The sequence below is a fragment of the Prionailurus bengalensis genome, chromosome B2, assembly GCF_016509475.1.
Source record: "Prionailurus bengalensis isolate Pbe53 chromosome B2, Fcat_Pben_1.1_paternal_pri, whole genome shotgun sequence".
Classification (NCBI taxonomy): Eukaryota; Metazoa; Chordata; class Mammalia; order Carnivora; family Felidae; genus Prionailurus; species Prionailurus bengalensis.
This window is the reverse complement of record NC_057349.1, coordinates 71,984,597-72,008,201: the sequence shown is the minus strand read 5'-3', so window position 1 is coordinate 72,008,201 and position 23,605 is coordinate 71,984,597. Positions and strand designations below refer to the sequence as shown.

Here is a 23,605-nt window from a genome sequence, read left to right as displayed (position 1 = left end):
AATAGTTATCAATTTTAAAATGTTCTAGACAGTAGAGAGACTGTTGGCTTTGCAGTTGTGAGGCAAAAGACTTTCAACAGACAAACTAGTATCCACTTGATAAGCCCACCCATCCTTCCCTGTAACTCAAGGGAAGCATCTCTATTTGTATAACATGGAATTCTATCCTCTCAGAAAACATTATTTAAAGATTGTCCCTGAGGAAAGCAAACTCATTAGCTGGAAGCAAGTGAACTAAGCCTTGGTTCTAAAAGAATTTTCTTAATAGAGGTAACACAGTAATGATGTTAGAGACAACTCTGCTTTATATTATTAAACTAAATGCATCTTCATGAATGAACAAATAATATTCTGTCCCAATTTTGAGTGATAAGGCAAGTAGTAAGAAAAGTCATTCAAAATGAACTTTTCAAGGGCTTAGCAAATTTCTTCAAATAGGATAACCACTAAATGAACATGAGAATTTTTTTTTTTTTTTGAGGATGTTTGTTGTGAAGGAAAAAAATTGAAAATTGGGTCTTCTCTTAGGCAAAATAAAAAAAAAAAGTTTTATGGACTTCTGCTTGTTCTTTTATTTATTTCAGATTTGGAAAGGAATGTCTTTGTTAATTATGTGCCCTAATGATCCCTCTAGTTTCAACTTCAGTAAATTATCCTCTAACAGCATCATTAAAACTACTGTTGGAGGAAATTAACAGCGTAGACAGAAGCATCCCACATAACACCCCATTCCCTTATTCCATTAAAAAAATCACCAGTAAAAAATATACATGCACATACTTCGTACTGATAAATGATTGCCTTTAAAAATGTGTCACAAATGGTATTAATTCCATACATTTTAAAAAGATCACCTTTGATCAACCATGTGAAAAAGAAAAGCTTTGCCTACATCTACCTTATCCCTCTACCTTCAACCAATATTACAGGATACTTCCAATTTTTGCCTACTAGGAGGGAGAAGGCTTTCATAAGCACAAACTACCCTGAATAATGCTAGACTGTCCAAGGTGAGAAGAGAATTATAGTTTTGCTGCAAAGATCCATATGTTTGCTGAGGCTAGCATAAAGAAAACTGTCAGGAAAGGCAAGGGGAAAAGAAAGGGAGGGAGGCAAGATGGCAAGAAAGGAGGGGGAAAAAAAGATACTCTTGGTCTCTGGTGGGCTAACAAAAGGAATCTGGCCTGCTCACTAATAGGAACCTTTAGCTTCAACCACACTACTGTGGCTCTTGTGACTCTAAATATAGGTTAGTCAAGGTCCTAGCTTTGTAAAATACATGGGTTTTATTAAAATGGATATTGTATTTAATTTATTAGGTAAATTGATAGCTGCATACATAATAAAACATTCCCTCACATTAAAAGACTATTTTATCAGTATTTGTATAATACTTCATTATTTTAATGTACCTGAACTATGTTTTTGGAACTGCCATAGGAAAGCTGGTTTTAATAACACAGGACTGTGTGATGCTGGAATATTATTCACAAAATACATTCAATTTTGTGTGCTATGCACTCGTAGGTAGAAATCGATGCCCAGAAATTTCACGTTTAGAAAAATAAAGCATAAATTTATTGTTGGGGTGCAGAGGAAGGAGACTCTTCAGTAATGAGTTGTAAAGGTAAGGCTAAGTTTCAGTTTCTTTAACTGCTAATATAGAGCTAACCATTGGTATTTTTAAAGGAATAAAGAAGAAAAATGGTGCTAGAAAACTTACAAATATAAGCCATCTCAGGGAAAACCAAGGTTATGTCTCTCTGATCCAGAAAGTACTCAAAACACAGGCATGGGGTGGGGTAGGGAGCACCTGGCTGGTTTAGTCGGTCAAACATGCAACTCTTGATCTCAGGGTTATGACTTTGAGCCCCACATTGGGTGTAGAGACTACTTAAAAAGAAAATCTTAATTAAAAAAAAAAAACAGGCACAGAGAGTATTTTATAACATCTGTATTCTAAGCTAGGAATATAAAATTGGTGCAGTGAAGAAATGCAGAAATGTAATTATTAAGAGGGTAAAATAATCCTACCAAAAGAAAGGAAATAATCAGGACTTGTTTTAAACAATGATACAACTATAATTGTGGATGATATAAATAAGGATATGGATTTTGAAATGTTAGTCATCTCAAGGCACTTCTTAAAACATAAATATTTAGACCTTCTTACGAGAATAGTTACGAATTCTACTTCTCACCTAATAATTTTGATAAAGAAAATTCGTGTAATATAAAACTACCTTAACTACCTTTAACTACCTTAAATAGTAAATATCATTATATGGTCCTTTAAAGGATTAAAACAGAAAAGTGTGTCTCTTCAAGTAGATCAAGAATAAAAAATAAAGTACCTTCTTTAATGTCACTTGAAAGAAAATAATCAAATATTCAACATTTCCCCAAATGCAAATTTTCAGACATTCTGCAAATTAAAACATCTCTAACACTTTCATTAATTTTGATAGATTTAAAAATCAAAACAATTATAAACTAGATGATTTCTGCCTATAACTTTCATTTTCAACTGCTTGTTTTTGAGGTAAGTGTTGATTTTAACTTGTCTTAATTTTCACAAGTGTTTGGATTCAAGCTGAGCAGAAAATTCATTAGCAGTAGTTAATCTTCATTTTAATGTCTATTTTAAACTCAAGCATGTTTTGGTGAGCTGTGAACTCATTTATGAAAAGAGATGATGGCCCTTGTAACAAAGCATAAACTAATTTGAGCTGTAAATTTAATTACACTAAATTACCGAAATAAAATGAGCTTTCAACAACAGCAACTTTACTGCCCACCAAGAAGCATGACGAACTAGCTGAGAAATTTTGTTGTCTCCAAGAGCCAACCCAGCCCCTTATTGTTTGTGAATACAATGCTGACAAAACATACCTAAAATTTCTTGACAAGTTTAATATGCTTCTCCACATTTGCCTCTGATGTTACAAGGTGGCCGAGAGAGTTGGCCAGGTCATGGATAGATTCTCTGCTGTCTCTCACTTACAAAACTTTAAATAATTTTATTTTAGTTTGAAAAACCTTAAGATTATACATATTTTAAAAGAAAAACTATTTCACACCAAATAAGGAAATGAAATATTTTCAATCAATTATAATTTTCTTTGAGGCTACAGCCAGATCTTCAAGAATTGCTCTGAAAGTAAACTACAACTCTTTAGGTGTTAAAATATAACTTAAAGGTACCAAATCAAAGAAATTACTCTAACTTTTTTTTTTTTTTAGTTTTATTTTTTAAGGGAGCACAATTCAACTTATAGGAAGTCACTGTAACTTTCAAAAGAAAGTAATGCTTTTCTATAAGGAATTTATATTACTCATTAAGGAGTCTATTCATTCTAGGAAACTTCACCGGTAACTATATAAAAGAAAATGTCTTTTTTAGCCTCACTAGAGAATTATGAGGATTAAAAAAAAAAAAGTATCACCAGATTATTCAAAAGAAATGAGGACACAAAGTAGAAATGTGAAGAACACCAGTACATGATATCAGTGGTCATTTTGGAAGTTAACTCATAAACAGAACAAATCTTTTGGGGTTGCAGGGGCAGTCAACAAATTGGGGTGTAGGTATACAAAAGGCAACAGTCCAATCTAGCAGTTTTCATGACTGGCGATTTCTATATACAACACAAACCAGCAAGATATCATTCTTCTTCAAAGAAATTGCTAACAGCAGTGATGCTGGGGGGCAAAAAATTCATTTAATCATCTGAGTGCCTGCTTAGCATCAGGCATGGTTCTAGCCACCAGGCTGGCAGATGTGAACAAGCCAGACATGGTCCTTAAGCTCATGAAGCTTGCCTTCTCCTGGGCAAGAAGGGCACTAAACAAATTAACAAGCAACCTACAGACAGTTCAAGGGCAATGAGGACAGTAAAACAGAGTAATGTGATGGGGGAAATCTCTGGGGTGGACAGCCACTATAGAGGGGACATCTGGGAGAGCCTTTCTGAGGAGATGCTAGTTCAAAATTGAGGCTATTGGGGAATCCACATACTCCTTTAAATAACGTCTACCTCATGATTAAGGACTACACATTTATCACATAACCCTTCACTTTTCACATTTCTTTTCAAACATTCCAGCAGTTACTTTTTCCCATCCAACTGGCAGATCAGTCTGTCTTAAGCAGGATGGACAGGAGTGGTCTTGGGACATCACCAAAAGGACACAACAAAATGCTAACCAGAGGTTACAAAGAAAGGGAGAAAGGAGGGAGGTACGTAATGAATGTGCCTTTGAATTCAAAGGGGACTACTTCTGTCAGGGAAAATATTAAGGATTGTGTGAGAAAAACTGGAGTACTTTATCATTACCCAGAAAGATGGAATGTGGATGATCTTTCTTCTGACTGGCTCACATCCAAAAAGATTTCAAAAAGAATGACAGCAATCTTTTGTAAAGTTAATACCAAAAGGGGGGAGAGAAAATAAGCAGGATTTCCAATGTTAGTCTCAGTATCACTAACCAATTAACATAGGAAGATTAAATAATCTGAATATCTCAATATAATGCTGCTTTCACTTTTATGATGAGAGCAATAAATCATATAGGCCATACATGTGAGGGACGGAACTAATCTGCAGAATAACCTAATCTATGTAAGTAGGGTTTCCTGGTTTTAAAACTATCTCAGTTTACAAATCTGAGTAGGTAGCCACGATCACTAAGGACAGCAGCTCCCCAAACACAAATGTACATGATTAAGGAACCAAGTCAAAGTAAAGTACTATGATATTTTAAAAATCAAATTTATGAGCAAACATGGGCTTTCTTACTTAAAACAATTTAGCAAGAATTGGAAGATTTACTATGACATGTATTAGATACATCTAACTACAATAAAGCTTTTAATTACTATAAATGATATCTGTACATAGGAAATGAGGAAATTATTAGGAAGAATATATAAATCAAAAAGTCACATTTTTTCCCTTATACCTAGATATAGATGTTGTTGATTTTTTTTCTTTCCACAAAGCTGGGCAAGTAAAAACACCTGTAGGCTTGCATAATGAGTTTTTCATTTAATGTTATATCCATAGAAATGCTGTCAACTATTCTTTTAACAATTTTAATAAATCTATAACATTCATCCCATGGATAAACCATAGCTTGTTCAACTATATTCCTGTTTCATTAATATTATTCTCAGTATTTTCTTATCATATGGCTGGCACTGAGAAAAATGTCCTTACACCCTTTGGTATGGAACTCCAAAGTGAGGGTTTCTGGAATTAGTCAGAGAACATGCACACTTTGAAGAGTCTCAATAGACATTCCCAAACTGCTTTCCTAAAAGAGCAATCCATTTTTAGACTTGTGCTGCACCATCTCAACACTAAATACAATTTATTTTTAATCAGCACCATTCTTATTAGTAACAAATGACAGTTATCTCATTTTTTTTTGAAATTTACATTTTTAGTCATAAGTGGCATATATTTTCTTTTTTCTTTTTTTTATGTTTTTATTTTATTTTTGAGAGGGAGACAGAGTGCGAGCAGGGAAGGACAGAGAGAGAGGGAGACACAGAATCCAAAGCAGACTCTAGGCTCTGAGCTGTCATCACAGAGCCAAACACGAGGCTTGAATCCATGGACTCTGAGATCATTGCCAGAGCCGAAGTCAGACGCTTAACCAACTGAGCCACCCCTGCGCCCCAAGTGGCATATATTTTCATCTTTGCCGGCCACTAATAGTTCTAAAAAAAAAAAAAAACAATCTGTCTCTGACCTTTGAAATAAAGGTATTATTAACTTCCTTATTGATATTTAAGAATGTTTAATATAATATTAATTTTTTATGTGCCTCAACACTGACCTAGTTGTCATTCTTTTTTTAATTGTGCTTGTTTTCTTTACTTTATGCAAATATATTAATCTATGACAACACGGTGGGTAATTGTTGCTTTTTAAAATCTGCTCAAAATCTTCTTACCCATCTTAATATCAGTTATTTCCTACATTTTCCTTTTAGATTGTGTGGGGTTTTTCTCTTTTCTTTTTCTTTTTTTAAATTTTGCGTATTTTGAGAGACAGAGAGAAAGCACGAGTGGGAGAGGGGCAGAGAGAGGGAGAGAGAAAGAGTCCCAAGCAGGCTCTGCACTGTCAGTGCAGAGCCTGATGCAGGGCTCAGTTCCACAAACCATGAGCTCATGACCTGAGCCAAAATCAAGAGTCGGATGTTTATCCAACTGAGCCACCTAGGTGCCGCTCTTTCTAAGTCCATTTAGGGTTTATTAGAAAAGTAGAAAGCAAAGGGCATGTTTGAGAGATGTTTAAAACTCAATGCCACATGGGATGGAGAGGTAAGGGAGAAGACGAGGATGAAGAGGCAGTGAGGGAGTGGGGTTCAAATGGAGAAAAATGGCTTTCTATGTTAAGTGAATAGCATTTAGAGATTGATTTCTACTTTATGCTTCTCCCTTTTATTTATTAAAAGTCATGTTTCTTAAAGTCATGTTTCCTTGTTTCAAGTCTTCCCCACTCATTCACTCACCAGCCCAAATATAACACAGCCACCATCCTGGCTATCACCCTACATTCATCAACGTCACCAATGTCTTCAGTTACCAGTGTCTTCCAGTTACAACCATCAGTCTTTAGCTAATTTAATAATGCTGACTACATACACTACGGTGAAATTCTCCATACTTGTTTTCTGTAATGGCTTTTTTCTACTCCTTTCTCTCTGACCACTCCATCTCATACTCCTTGACAGCTTTTTCCTCTCTTCCTCTTAAATGTTGATGTACCTGGGGACTTCTTTAGAAACTTCCCCTGTGATCATAACCATACCCATGACCTCAGCCATCACCATAAGATGATAAATCATTAATCTTTTCCTACACCTTAGATTCTCTTCTGGGCTGAAGACACACTTTTTCATCCTCATCTCAGATTCTACAAGTCCAAAATGAATTCATCATCTTCCACAAAAGATATGCTTACACCTGTTTTCCAATGAAACTGCACCTCCGTTCAAAAATCATCCAACCTAGAAACCAAGCTAAGCCTTATTCTTAACTCCTGCCTGCCTCTGTCACTCACCTCAGTTCCTTCACTGCTCATGTCTCATCAGTCAACAAGTCTCTTTCAAATTCCCCGTTTTAAAATTCACCTTTCTCTACAACACCACTCTCATGCCCTTGATTAGAAGACCCTCAAATCTTTCATTGAAATTACTCAAATAGTTCCTTTGTTAATCCCTGTGACTTCCTGTCTCAGCCCTCACCATAAGTCCTCAACACAAGTGCCAAAGAGTCTTTCCTTTCTAAATTGCAAATCCTTCTAAGTTAATTCCTGCTTAAAATCCTGTTATGCCCTTTTACATTACATAATGAAAGTAATTGTGACCACCATTTTACTACTACAGATGGTCCCCAACCATTTGCACTTTTTCAACTTTATGAATGGTGTGAAAGTGATACACCTTCAATAGAAACTATACTTCGAATTTTGGATTGTGATATTTTTCTGGGCTAGTGGTACAATATTCCTCCTGATGCTGGGCAGGGCTGCGAGCTGCAGCTCCTAGTTGGCCAGGAATCACGAAGGGGAACAACCCATACACTTAGAAACATTCTAGTTTGCACTTTCAGCACAGTACTCAGTAAGTTAGTTACATGAGATATTGAATACTTTGTTACAAAATCGACGTGTGTGTGTGTGTGTGTGTGTGTGTGTGTGTGTGTGTGTGTGTGTGATGATCATGCCCAGCTGCAGACTAATATAAGTGTTCTGAGCATATTTAAGTTACGCTAGGCTAAGCTATGATGTTCGGCAGGTTAGGTATATTAAATGCATTTTTCAGTTACAATATTTTCAGCTTACAGTGCGTTTATTGGGACATAACCCCATAAAGTTAAGGAAGAGCTCTATTTCCTACTTGCCAGGAAATTTGTGAGGTGTGTTTTATTTTTTTTTTAATTTTTTTTTAACGTTTTATTTATTTTTGAGACAGAGAGAGACAGAGCATGAACGGGGGAGGGGCAGAGAGAGAGGGAGACACAGAATCGGAAGCAGGCTCCAGGCTCTGAGCCATCAGCCCAGAGCCCGACGCGGGGCTCGAACTCACGGACCGCAAGATCGTGACCTGAGCTGAAGTCGGCCGCTTAACCGACTGAGCCACCCAGGTGCCCCTGTGAGGTGTGTTTTAAATAAATTATATAGGAGAACTGAAATTTATTATCTATGGGAGCTGGCTCTACTCTGTCATCTTTTTCCTCCATGCAAAAACAAATTCCTTAGTATTACATATAAGATTCTTTAGGGTCTAAACCATACCAACTTCTTGATCCTTACCTGGTGCTATAACCTCATATACTACTCTTCAACCATAACCAAACCACTGAAATTGCTAGAAAATCAAATAGTTTTCCTGCCTCCATATTCCTTCTGCCTAGAACCACCACTGACCTTCACTCACAGGGTCATACTCATCCTCCAAGAGTTGACTCAGCTTGAATATGGGTTGGGTGAGTAAATTTTTTATAATCCCATAGTCCTCAGAAAATTTCTCTATCTAATCATGTACCTTTGAATAACTACCTGTTTAGCATCTATTTTTGCTACTAAATTTGTGTCACAAAACAAGAACTCCATTTCTTGAATGAAATGCCCAAATTAAGGCTGTGCCCAAAGCACTCAATAAAGTGTGGTTGCAAGAATTATCATTCAGGAAGTGGCCAGTAGGACAGTACATTGGAGTCACATAAAGATGTGAGAGATATTACTGGAAACATTGGTTTGGGCAGATGAAGATCTTCAGTGTCAACATAAAGATCTTACTTCTATAGCCCAAGAAGACACATTGGAGGTGTTCAAACAGAGGATGCACAAAATTTGATGTGTTTTAAGGAAACAGTAAATAGTAATCTGATAAGATGTGAGAGGCTGAGGGGCGGAGATAAATAACAAGACAATTTAAAAGGTCCCGAAAGAGTTGAGAAAAAATAAGAGTTCATTTTGAGATAAGCTGATTTCCAGAAACTGGAGGATATTCATGTGCTAATGCCCACCTTTTCTCAGTCTCATGTTAAAAATCCTTACACATACACCATTTTATCATACAAATTTCTTATCACTAGCAAAACTAGCATGAAGTTGAAATTTTTAGTCTAACACTCAAAAGGCAGAATAAGTCCTGAAGGATTTCATTTTTGAAAGTTTCAAGAATAGCCACCCAAAGGTTGGGACTGCCCAAGAAAGAATAGGGAGAGGAGGGCTAAAGATGGAGCCTTGGCCACATTTATACTACTGAGCAAAGGAGAAACAGACACTGGCATGATCAGGGGAAGGAGGAGGACCACTACATGTAACTGGGTTATAACTACAAACAGTGAAGCAGTGGCCCCGGCCGTGATGTATCCCTGGAAAGATTTAGTCTTTGGTTCATATCTATGGCCATAGAAACTGTTTGCTGAACACTGAACAGGCTTCCAGGCAAAGTTCCATGTTAAAGAAGGCCATCCTATATCTGAATACTCTGTGTTAAGCTGCTTTTCTGATGCTCTGGCTCCATCTAAATAGATTTTAATGCAGAAGTACATTTCTCCTGGATGTTATATCCGTTGTTGTTGGCAAATGCATCATTGGTTAAAAATATAAATTAAAAAATTAAGATTATAAAATTGCAATAAACTATTCATCAAATTACTACTCTGACAGCTTTCTCTGAAAACTCTTACTTTGTAACATCATAATTTTAATATAACATTTTCCACAATGATAAAAACTCAAGACCATTTAGGAGTTTTTCCCTCTTCAGATTGATGTTTTTAAACAGAGTGTTCATAAATTTGGTAGTAATAACAAGTTTATTTTAAAAAATCCTTCTGTATAATCCTTTCTAGCATGAAACAGTAAGAAAAGAAAAATTCCTTTATTTGAAATCATGAAAGTTTCCGTTTACACAGTGATTTGTGTAAACCCTATAAAAATCCTCTCAAACTATTAGAATATGATTACCTTAAAAATATATGTCAGTATGCACGATCTCTGAGTTCTTATTCTAGGAAAAGAGACCGCACAGAAAGGATGGAACAATGGTATGGAAACTTACCATCCTCTCCAATTGGACTCTTTATTGCAGACTTATTGCTTCCATGTGTTAAAAAAAAAAAAAAAATTCAAACCTTTAAGCCAACCCCAATCCCTAAAATTTTTGGCGCCCATATTAAGCATTGAATCCAGAAGAAAAAAAATTATCACAAGCCTATCAGAGTCAAGATTTATTTCATCACGATGGGAATGTGTTAGAAATTAATAATAAAGGTTGGTTTCTACAAGGCTAAAGAAATTATACTATTTAAAGCTACTCAAATACCATAAATTACTTGGCCTTAATATTTAAATAAATAATGCCTATTTTGAACATTGCATTCTAGAGCATATAATATAAATTAATTAGAGGAATATTAAAGTGGATAAGGTTAACACATTTCTTTTTGCAAAGGAATGATTTTTTTTTAACCTGAGGTTACATGAAGCTGAGGAATACAAACATCACACATAATTAATTTATATAATTCTCTGAAACAATGAAATCTTTGCTCAAACTACACTGTGAGGTCAATGAACCACCTAAACTGTTGTCTTTGTGCTTTTCTACAAATCAGGGTGCACAATGGAATGCATACCTCCCTAAAAGTAGCACATCTCCAAGTTTCAGTATGTGTCAAATGAAAGAAGGAAAAAGTTCCCTCACTCTCAAAGTGAGAACAGATGGGAATGTAAAATTAGATGGGAAGAGACAGGGAAGCTTTGGATGATGGACCAAGAAATCTTCCCCAGCGGGGAAGCCAAATACACCAGACCTCAGTTTGTTCTGCCTCTTAGTTAACATCCAAATTAAATCCAATAGGAATGCAAAGCAGTTCTTAGATTCGATGCATTGGTTTTGATTTCCGTAAGCGTTCATATAAATATCACGAAGAAGCTATTGACAAACATGTTCTAAAAATGTTATGTTTAGTCACTTCTGTGAGTTTAACATTACTTCATACTAAGGCTGTTAACAATGAATACTTTTTTAATAAAATAAAATTTTCTTTATGAAAAAGAGGCAACAGGCACGAACAAACTTAAGATGTGGACAATGAATTCCTTGTATGATGGAAGAGCATCTGCCGTAAATTGAAAAGTTATGTAAATAAAGTATGAATACATTTCATATTCATTCTTTTCATATTTTATCTGTAGAACAACAAAAAACCTTTAATAGTAATGCCAGCAATATACTTCCTATACCTAGCAGAAAAAAATGTTCTGTTGATATTCAATTTTATATAGTATGATCTAATTTTTCCATCTAAAAATACCAACCATACACTTAAAAGAATATTCTAAAGTGCTGTACTGCCTTCAATATTTTTTTTTATTTTTAATATGGGTAATAATTCAAAATTTAAGGGAAACAAAATGGTGCTCTCAGATTTGAACATATTTAAAAACTGTAGTTTTATTGTTAATCCTCATTCTCTGAAAATACTATAATATTAAGAGCAATTTTGTATAAGATTAACCATGACCTTTTGAAGTACCAGAGATCTTCCACAAACTAGTGCTTGTGGAGCAGATGTGTGTGTGTGTGTGTGTGTGTGTGTGTGTGTGCTCACTTTTACATAAAATTTACATTCGTCGATAAAACAATGAGAATAACTCAGTATTTTAATCAATAGTGCTCAAAATTTATAGATCATTCTCATCCATACTTTCAGACTTGTTTTCCAAGACAACAATGAAAAGTTCTCTGTGTACCTTTTCCCTGCTGTCCCAGAAAATTGGCTTTCAATATCTTAACCCTGCTTTGTCTTTTTTTTAACCTTACATTGTAGTTTATACGACAAAAAGAAATATGGAAATATGAATCATTCCAAGTGGTGAAAGTAAGTGCATGTCACACTTAAGTAATTTCAGTTTAAATCATCCAAGGCCCTGGTAACAGGATGTAGGTTTCACTTGTAACAGGGAACGAGGCCTCCCATAAAAAAAGATGCTCAATATACTACACTGCATTTAGCTGCATATGTGCGTGAAACAATTACGGAAAAGTAGATTTTATCATTCAGACATGCAAATTATATGCAAATTATATGCAAATCTTATTACCAACAACAACAAAACCTCTCAAGGTGTCTTTATTCCCCCTCTCTTATCAATACATAAAACCCACAATCAGCAAACATTTGGGGATACTATGTTGATATATTTTATTAAAATTCATTTTCCATACTTTCCATTTGTGCAAATAAAATGTGAATAAGCAAAAACACCTGTATTTTCAAATTCATCCTCATACTAATAAATCTAAATACTAATTCCCCAAAACATCAAATGCAGACCCCTCTACATCATTGCCTTAATTCATTTTGTGGTTGGTTGGTTGAATGATTTTAACATGGAAAACAGAACATTTTATAATAAATTTAAAACTTCTATCTTCCTCCTGGGATTTGGGGAAACCTTGAATAAACAGTGCATATGCACACACTCAACATTTGCTCCAGACTCCTGTCCTAGCTCCAGACCTTCCACTCTCTTTTTAAACTGGGTAAGTGAAATGCACTCTGGATGACAAACACGAGTGTGTGAAAGGGATAGGGTCAGATGAGGTCATGATTTCTCAGACTGTAGACTGCGGACACCTATGGGCATATTCTTGGGAGTCTGAGAGGGTTACAAGGTGTCTTGTTGTCTTCATGTTATGATACAAATATAATTATATTTTGGATAATCTCATTCACAACTTTTACCACCAATTATTATCAAGTAATTTCAGGATCTGGTCTTAACACAGCGGTTATGATCTTGTTCGTGTTAGCTTTTTGCAACGACTTTGTTTAACTCGTGATACGATGGTCCTCAAACTGAAATTCGCAAATGTATTCTTGAGACCTGACATTTTTCTGGGAACACAAGTCCACACATTATTCAAGACCGACAGACACTAAATTAGGTGATCCTTCTAATTCCTTTCCAGTCTGAAAAATATGTTACACTTACTGCAGCTTACTAATAATTTATGGAGATCAAGCTTAAGCACACTTAGAGAAAGTGAACTTCACAAGAGGAGTTATAATTTCTGTACTTGTTTTCTTTTTATATTTAAAAATGAAATTTCTGAGATAACACTATGGAATTCAGTGAGCAAAATGAATAAGGCTATGAGATCAAGATTCTATTAGCAAGTCACAAGCATTTCAAATGATTTAGTGGACTACATATTGACTAGGAGTCTGAAAATTCCAGTTTCTTTTTCCAGTTTTGCCTCTGACTTGAAATAGCATATTGGTATTAGGGTGATTTGTTCTTGCACCCCCATTTTTTTTACAAAGTTAGTACATTATGTTACTCAATGAATAAAATGTACAATACCAGGCACTCATGTTATATAATGATAAGCAACAGTATGCCTCAAATTTTAATTTATATACTAAATAAAAAAACAAATCTGCAAACTCAAATATCTGCTTTCCTTAATTCCGTTAGTGACAATATATAACATATAAAAATAGCAGTATAATTTTTTACTATAAATTACAGATTATGTCAATCTAGTTTTATAAACATTTGTTTAAATTTGCTTCATTTAATTTTAAAGTGCTTACAATGTCGGCAATTTGCACTTAAAGATAATTTATTGGTAGAAATCATTGTTTACTGGTTAAAAGCTTAACCTATAACAACTTATCATTATTCATATATCATAACTTTATATCAAAATTTTAAACCACATACACTTAAAGGAATTCTCAACTTACATGTATCTTAACAACAGAATCATCTGAACACCAGTAAAGAGAAGTAAAATGTTTGCAAACTGTAAAGATATTCTGAATTTAAAAAGCATATACTTTATATTTAAAATCGTTATTCAGTTTTTAATTTAAAAAACTTGGAAAAATGAAACTTATTTAAATCATCTTAATTTCCTATCTGTGAGATAAATGCAAACAAATATTTTAAAGCAAACTCCTCCATAAAGCAGTATATGGGAAAATTTGCTGCAGTTTAACTGAATTTTTTTAAAAAAAGAAGGCTTTAAACCATTTCTAAAGCGTGGCTAATAGCATAACATAATATGATTATTAATTAAACTAATTAAATTAATTATTGATTTTTGAAATTATTTATTGAATTTATATTATTACCTTCTGACAGATTCATCTTTTTTAAGGTGAATGCTGTGAAAATCAACATATTGCATAAAAAGCTTAAGTTTTATCAAAAGAGAAATACCACATTCGGATTTAAAAGTTTTCATTTCCTGTTATCCTAGCAGACAGAACTTACATTTGTTTTGTAAACTCACTTCAAACTTTCTTCTTCCTATAAAAATTTCAGTTTTTATTACTTCAAGATTTCTTTTCCAGAAGATGTAATTAGACCACTAACTAACTAAAGGACAGTGGAGTCAAATGGAAAACATGCATTTCCAAAAAGTGCATATATCGTGATAAGTAACTTTTTTCTTGGAATTGGCAAGTACCATCACACGAATGTTAAAATCAGTGCCAAGAAGTGACTCTACCTGAACCGTAGAGCTGATCTCCGACGCAAAGCCGCCTGTCAAGGGAGCCTCGTGACTGATTAGCAGTCGCCCTGTTTTGATCACAGACTGGAAAAGAAAGGGGAAATCTGATGTTGAAGAGAATACATGTTTTCAAGTATACGATGGCAGTTTTGATTAAGGAATAAAAACAACTGATTTCAGTCCAATAAATAATTTAAAATTAATAATACAATTTTATGCCAAGGAAGTTAAAACTCTCTCACACTGGACAGTCATTTGGTACTTGCATTGTTACAAAATTTTTCAATATAGTTTCTAATCCTACTACCAAAGAAAAATGCGATTTGTAATCTTGTCATCAAAAATGCATTCCATTATAAAATACTTTTGTGTTACAAACATAATTACTGTATTTCACACTGTCATCTCAAAATCATTTTTTCTTCATATTGCTTTAGGAATCAAAGTGATTTTTTTTTGGTTCATTTTGGGGTGTATTTGCAATATAAATAAATAGCCTTTGAAAATATTATTTTGTGGAAAAGGAAAACACAAAAATAGCATGTAAAAGCTGCACTGCAGGAAAAACTCAAGCTCCTAGATATTTAAGGAAACTGAGCAGGAAGAAATCCCTGCAGAAGTCAAAGCGTTATAACCATTTCTGTCCCTGTGCATTAAAACCTGGTTAACGACCACAACTCTATTTTAACATAGGAAATGTCACAAACAATAAAGATATATTCTCAATACCGGCTCACTGTGGTCGTTCACACAGCATGATATACTCTGTACAATAATAAATCAAAAAGAATAGCTATGATATCATAGCAGGATGCCAGCTGTGTTGGAAGGTAAAAAATATTAAAATCAACAGCAAGTTACTACTTAAAATACGTGGAATAATTACATGTTACCAAAGGGGTAATTTTCCTCTACACGTCTAATAATTTGATAACAACTTTCTTAAATTCTACATTAATATTTTGCGAATATGAAATAAGATCTTCCAAGCAAAAATATGTACATAAACTAAAAGATTTCCTTCATTCTAAGCAATTAGAGTTTAAAGTCTTAAAAGTATGTAACCATTTCAGTCAGCAGATGTTAAACCCTAAGATATGGCCAGTAGCCATGATAAAAATAAGTTATTGTATATACTGAGTAAATAGTGACTTAAGAACATAAAATTTTATGGACACCTTAATGAATACCATCCCCACCCCCAGTGAAATGCTAACCTTGGGATACTGCTACTTGGATTTTATGACCGTGATTAATTATGCCATTTACGAAAGTCACAAATTTCAACGCACCTGGTTAGGAATATACAGAGACAAAAACAGTCCAAAATCATGAAAAAACAAATGTGTTCTCAAAGTATTCTTTAAAAGGAGTGCTGATCTACCAATGAGAAGAAGCAGATTTGACAATTAAACCTTTCTTATTGCTCTGAAACTCAGAAATCTGCCAATGCCTAAGTGTCCAGAGATGACCTCGTTAAAATCCATCCCAGCTAGAGGATGCATCTCAAATCTCCAGGAGGTAGAAATGAGACACTTCTATAAAAATGCTACTGTTACCTTAGACCTCCACACAACAGATTTGGTGTTTTTTTATTTGAGCTGAGTCCCATGCAAGATCAATGACAGCCTTCAGAATGATCCCTGGAGGCTGATAACCAACCAGGGCAGACAGCCTGGCTTCCTAAAGCCTGCAGAATGTAGTGGGAAACTAAGCACAGATGTAGCCAGAACAAAAATCTCCAAGTCCAGAGACCATATGAGTGTCCTTCAGCAGGAGAAAGTCTAGATAAACCAAGCTATAGCAATACAGTTGGGTATTATACAGTCATGAAAAAGACTGAGGACATGGAAAGAGGCCTATGGTAAATTAATTGGTAAAATCAGCAAACTGCAGAGCAATATAATTTCATTTTTACAAAAGACAAAAAAACAAATAAAAAAAACCAATTACCACAGCAGTGGGACACCAATAAAACTAGCTGTATGTACTGAGTCAACTTGTGTAAACAGTCTGGAGGGATTTATTCCGAACTACCAAAACTTGTTCCTCCTAAAGAGCGACAGTGAAGGAATTGTTGGGAAAAGTCTTTTGTATTTCACTTTATGTAAAAAGTATTTTTATATTATTGAAAGTATTCTCAATAAGTCATAAATAAAGGTAAAGCCCTTGAATTAATGGTGAAGGCAACAAGTACTTGCTATGTTGTAGTCATAATCTCCTCAAAAAATGTAACAATGTGTTTTTGGGTTTTTTTAATGGCATTTTGGAGTAGCTTCACATACAAGGAAACCCGAAGGTCCCAAACTCCAGCAGCAAATAGGCACACTAAAAACACAGGGATTCAGCCTTCCCTTGTCAGTCTCTGTGTGATATGCTCCATGTCAGGATTATATCCAACTCACCTCCTGACCCTCAAACTGTTGGATCCTAGACAGCACGGTAAATCAGCTATTAGTATAGGAGGAAACAGAATTCTTCAGCACCTCCGTATGTGTGTTATGTACATGCATGTTCTTAGATCAGGAGTTATGCTGACAGTTACAGAAGAAATTCTAGAAATTTCTAGAAATTCTAGAAAAACACCAAGAGCTAAAGGGTAGACACAACAAAAAGTAATAACACTGTGAGTTTATGGAAATTATTATGGTATACAAACCAGAGGGAGACAGTGTGGCAGGAAGAGAAGAGACAGAAATAATGGTAATCATAAACAACTGGTTGTCCTGCAAGTTGCTATATGCTAGGCTGTGAGCTGACCATTTTAGATTGATTACTTAATTTAATTTGGAAAGCACCTAAGTTTCATTTTTGCTTCCTAAAATCAACTCTGACATCTGAAAAGCATGAAAATGTGTAAAATAAAATTACATCAAAATTCTGAAAATTGCCAAAATTTAGAAGTCACATTGATATTGTCAAAGTCTTATCATCAAAGAATTAGCATATATTATTAAAGATTAGTCTATAAATGCATTTCAATAATTTTGTAGGATATAAATGAATTCAACTTGGTATGTTCTTTTTTATCATTTGCAGTTTTAATTTACTAGAATTTATGATGATTGGTTTTTTCTATACTTTTGGAAATTATTAACACTTTGCTAATACTCTGATGAGATCATTACAAATCTAGAAAATTGGACAGTGTTACGCTATTCTTTGTGATTCAATTAGATATTCTGATTAAATTGCATATTTTTTGTCAACTTTAACAGGCATTTAATTTTCATACATTTAAGCACAATGGTACACAACTGCCAAGTAATACTGCTAGCCAAATTTAGTATTTTGATATATTTAGTAAACATAATATGGTGCCTTTCAACAGGGACAGCTGTTAACCTTTCTAAAATAACCATAAATATAAATACTAATAATACTTTAAAATTCATTTTCTTTAGAAGAAATGTTTAAAGTTTCAAGTTTTCTTCTGAGATAAACCTATTTCACCACTTGAAAAAAATTTAAGAGAGTTTAAACAACTTTTCAATATGAAAAGCTGAACCTATCAGAGCCAGGAAAGATCACGTAAGGCTGGATTTTCCAGTATCTGCTTCTTCAACTTTCTGCCACTAAGACCTGCTCCAGGATTCTGGCCTCAGGCAGACAGAGCACCAGTGAGTTAGAGGCAACAAATGGCACCAGGGAAAGCTAAGCCAATTAAAGACCAGGGCTGTGAATAACTGTTCTCCGTATCCCCTACCTCTCAACAAAAGGGCTTTGTTCCCTATGGCTCCAGAAGATTTGTCAAGAAAACTTTAAAAGCAATTCTGAAAGGCTAGGAGGAGTAAAATAGCCTGTGGCTGCTAAGTCTGTTAGTACTGGTTGGCCCTGGATTTCTCTCATGGAGTCTCACTTTCTCACTATTTCAGTTAGCCATCCTCTCCCCCAGGGCACCAGCGGCAGCCTATCATAAGAGGAGTTATCAGAATTTCAATACCGAACACTCAGCAAGGTTGCCTACAGCAGACAGATCAAGACACCTCTGTTCTGATGGAACCCTGGCGATGCCTTGTTCCTGGTCTGACTGTTCCATGATGTGTTCCTGTTGTACTTCTTCTACCCAGACGTCATTACAAATGGCTATCACTTCAAGTTCTCTATGCAGGATACCTAGTACGATACTCAGAATATGGCAGATGCTCCAGAAAAGTTAATTAGATAAAAACCTATTATAAAATAATTTCATTATATTAAGTATGTCCTCCGGTGATTTACTGAAGCTATTGCTTTCTCAGCTAGCTCCATTTTTAAGATAGGCAAAAGTATACTTCAGCACATCCCACAATTTAACTATGAAATAGTAGACTCCAAACTGAGGATATTTTAATGTAGAAATGACAATAAGATATCTGTGGTAATAGCAGGATTGCTAAGTTATACTCTGTTAAAATGACTGCACAGATTTTGGCTGCCCAAACATTGGACATATGTTTTAGTGAATGTAGCCTTTAAAGATTTTAACACAATCCAACCAGGATAACTGTTAAGCTGTCATTCCAGGAGAAAATGATACAGACAAGCGAAGCATTAAGCTTGCATACGCCTGAATGTGTAACACTGATATTCAAAAAGCAAAATATATATATATATTTCTTTCTCAAACTCCATAGCAAGACTCTCCTACAGAGCATTTCAATCCACCCAACACAAAGTTCAGTAGCCTATTCTGACTGCTCATAAGATAAAGTAAGAAAGTAATACTTTGGGTAGGTAATTTACAGTCCTTTTATACATTGTTTTTATCTGACTATAAAGCTAATGAAAAGCAAAAGAAACACCATAGCATAGCGGGCCCTTACCATTTCCTTTTGAAATCAAATGTTTATAAATACATATAAGCAGAAGTAATAGTAAAATCACACACCTGTGTTTCATTAATCAAGAATGTATTCATCAGTATTTTAATAATCCAGAATCATTAAGAACATGATTTAAATTAGCTTCAAATATCATTGCGAATGAATTTTTTTTTTAATGTTTTCTTGTTTAGTAGCCAAATGCACTTGAAATGTTAGCCAGAAAAAAATCACAATTAATCACAGGCTAGCAAATGTGTAATATGCCCAATAACAATTATTAATCTGCATGATCTTCATGCGCAGACCATGTACTGATATTCCACTGGAGAAATACCAATGCTGAAAGAGAAAGAACAGTCACGAACTCCAGAGAAAGTCCGGAAAAGTCCATTTTGGCAAGGATATTAGTGGTGGGGTTACAAATATTTTGCTATTGTAGGAAAGTGGAGTAAATGGAGAAAAACTAAATCCTCGGAGCTTTATCACCCATGTGGAAAAAAGTAGGTAAGGGAGCAAGCAGAGCACAGAGAACTGAGTAAAATCAACAGGAAAAGAATGAACAAATACTACTAAAAAGGCAAGAAATGTCTGGGAAAATTACAGACATCTTCACTGGTTCATTCTTGTCTGAATTATTTGTACAATCAGAGCTCAAATATTGAAGAGTCAAGGACAAACTACTCTTGCAAAAATTAAAAGTGGACATCTTTCAGGAGTAATTTCAAACCATGTCAGATAAACATGTTTCTACCAATCAACCTTACCTTTCTGGCTTGTTTCCTTAGAGTCCCTCTAGGCTTAGGTCACGTAAGACCATTCACTACTCTGTGAATCTGACCCATACTTTCCCACCTCTGACTTCCTTCCCCATATTGGCAGGCATTCTATCCCTCCCTCAAGACCCATCTCACACAATACCTCCTCGTTGGTCCCCTTTTTCATATTATATACATTCTAGCAACCATTTCCTAACAGAATTTGAAGTAGCCGACAATGCAAGGATATTCTATGAAATATAAAACCGGGGTACAAGGGCAAGGGTCAAGTACTAGGGTCAAGGCAACACTCATTGCTATCTCTCTCTTAGGAATACTAGTAATTTACCCTGCGTACATCTGTCATATTAGCCCTTCCAACCACACTCAAAATCACAAATTTGAAGGCAGAAACTGCTTATGTCTATTGCAGAACATACCATATGACAAATATGCATTAAATTGAGCAAATTATGCTCATGTTATTATTTGGAGACAAATGTATATATTATTAAAACAAACAGCTTGAAAACATACTTAAGCATCTTTTTATTTCTTTTTTTTTAAGGGTATTCTTTTTCTTAGAGAGGTAGGTGGGGGTATCTGTACTCTCTCTCCCAGCAGACTCTAACTCATTCAAAAGCACAAAATTCAGAAGGTATCATGTATTATGTACCTAACTACAATACCTAATGTATGGTTGTGGATGAGGACTCAAGAAATGTTTTAAGGTTCACTTAAAAAAAAGGAAGAAGCATACAAACACAGTGATTTAAATGAATCATTAAACATCCAATACTGTGATGCCCTTAAGCTTTTAGGAGAGACTGCACAGAGCTATAAAATACATTAAAAAAGAAGTCCTTTTAAATGCATACTTGTAACAAAAACATGAACAGAACATTTTCTTTCCCTGGTACTGAACATAAATTTCGTTTCTCTATTTATAAAAGGTCATGTCACCATGATGATAAAGGCATTATACTGGACTGGTGGACATTTATTAAATATGCAGTTAAGCCATGAGTAAATATATAAATAAATGTGTCTTAAAAGATCTTTTTTCATTTTCTCCGTTAGCTTAAGCAACATGCAAAACACAACCATCCATAAACATCAACATGTTTTTGTGCCTAAACAATTTTTCAATGACTAAAGCAGCCACTTCTCAAGCTTTTTTACTCTGTCCATTTTATCATGGCCCTATCGTTTTTCAGCAGGATTTAGAATATTTCCATAAACTCATAACCCATCTCCCCTGCAACTCCTATGCATTTTTTTCATGAAGAAAAGCTATAACGTCATTTGGATATGAACATTATTGACTTCCATGTTGTACTATTTGAGAAAACTGTTAACAAGAACTAGTGCAAAGCCAAGCTGTACTTTTGGAAACACAGGGAGTTGTATCTTCTGCATCTTCTAGCCTTAGAACCATGTTGAGCTCTAGGAGACTTTTTCTTTGGAGTTTACAGCAACAGAAGCATTCAGAAATACCACAACTAAAATTCTGCTGTCAGTATGATTATATTCTCACAATAAGTGAAGAAGCTGGAGTACAATAGCTCCTATACACTTCTTGGCAAATCTAGAACTTGATCCAACAGTGAAGACCAATGGTGGTACCATTCCACTACATGTATTAATTCAAGTAGTTTACCTTCACTGAAGTAGTATTATTTTGTTACCATGGTATTATAGACATATTGTGTGGGAGAAGGGGTTGATAATTCACAGATGACTCATGTTTAGCATCTAGGTTATGATTATGGGCTGACTGAAAAGTCCATACAGATAGTTTTGTTTGTTCCACTATTTTAATCACTTTAAAAAAAAAATTTAAGGTTTATTTATTTTTGAGGGACAGAGAGAGACAGAGTGTGAGTGCGGGAAGGGCAGAGAGAGAGGGAGACAGAGTCTGAAGCAGGCTCCAGGCCCTACGCTGACAGCACAGAGCCCAATGCAGGACTCGAACCCACGAACCGTGAGATCATGACCTGAGCCAAAGTCGGACGCTTAAACTGTGCCACCCAGGTGCCACCATTTTAACCATTCTGTTTAACTGCCCCCAAGTGTTTAACCATTTAACTGAACACTTCTATGGCATTAAGCACATTCATACTGCTGCACAATTATCAGCACCATCCATCTTTAGAACTTTCTCATCTTCCCCAACGGAAACTCTGCCCATTAAAACAACTCCTCATTCGTCCCCTCTTCCAAACCCTGGCAACCAGCATCTACTTTCTGACTCTATAAATGTGACTGTTGTAGGAGCCTCATATAAGTGGAATCATACAATATTTGTCCTTTTGTGATTGGCTTCTTTCACTTAGCATAATGTCTCCAAGGTTCATCCATGTTGTAGCATGTGTCAGAATTTCCCCCCTTGAGGAATAATGGAATAATATTCCATTGCATGCAGGTACCACATTTTCTATAACCATTCATCTCTCAGACATGTGAGTTACTTCCATACTTTGGCCATTGTGAAAATGCTGCTATGAACATGGGTGTAGAAATATCTATTCAAGTCACTGCCTTCACTTCTTTTAGGTATATACCCAGAAGTGGAATTGCTGATCACATGGTAATACTATGTTTAACTTTTTGAGGCCTAATCATACCAGTTTCCAAGGCATTTGCACTTTTTTACATTCCCACCACCAATGCATAGGGGTTCCAATTTATGTATATCCTCAAAACATTTGTCATTTGTGTGTGTGTGTGTGTGTGTGTGTGTGTGTGTGTGCGTTTATAGCAGTCATCCTAATAGGTATATGGTGGTATCTCATTGTGGTTTTCATTTCTATTTCCCTGATGATTAGTGAAGTTTCATCACTAATAATTCTTTAATCTTTTTCTTTTTTTTAAATCAGGCTGTTTGATTTTTGTTGTTGATGCAAATCGGTCCCTTTGGGATCTGGAAATAAAATCTCTTCATAATATAACATCCCAAATATAAAAATATATAATCAAACTTAATTGTTCATCATGCCCTCTTTCTTGGAAAACCATGCATCTGGTTTCCTCGCTATCCTCTGTTCTGAAACAGACACAAAGACATTTTTTTCCTAAGATCACTAACGCCACATAGATCCTTTCCCAGCTTGATTGTCTGAAATGGCTTTCCTCTCCCGAAAAAACTTCAAAGGTAAATCAGCCAATTAGAATCATGAAGATAACTTTACAGGTAGTAACAGCATCTGTAGTCCACTGCTCAAAAAAACAGTGGGGTCTAGTTACATAATAGAGAACCTTCTGAGCTTCCTGTCTTTGCTCCCTACTCTGCCAGTAATTAGGAGATAAAACAACGCCAACTGAGAAAGTCTGGAACATTGGTACCAACCAGAAAAAATCACCATCATCTTATTATGTTTCCCATTTAATTTCTCAATTAATTTTTAATGTTGTAAAAATTCCAAGGTCACTGGTTCATGTCAAAAACAATTTATTGAACTGTTCACATGTGCCAATACTAGGGAA

The 23,605-nt window shown here is 35.0% G+C and overlaps 1 protein-coding gene across 2 annotated transcripts in view; it reads right to left on the bottom strand.

Annotated features, from left to right (window-relative positions):
• BCKDHB (branched chain keto acid dehydrogenase E1 subunit beta) overlaps positions 1 to 23,605 on the bottom strand; it is a 205,113-nt gene that overhangs the window by 49,268 nt on the left and 132,240 nt on the right. For both annotated transcript variants that reach the window (XM_043591879.1, XM_043591880.1), the window contains exon 9: positions 14,557 to 14,643. In XM_043591879.1, coding sequence (XP_043447814.1) covers positions 14,557 to 14,643 — 87 coding nt within the window. The remainder of the gene's footprint in view (positions 1 to 14,556; positions 14,644 to 23,605) is intronic.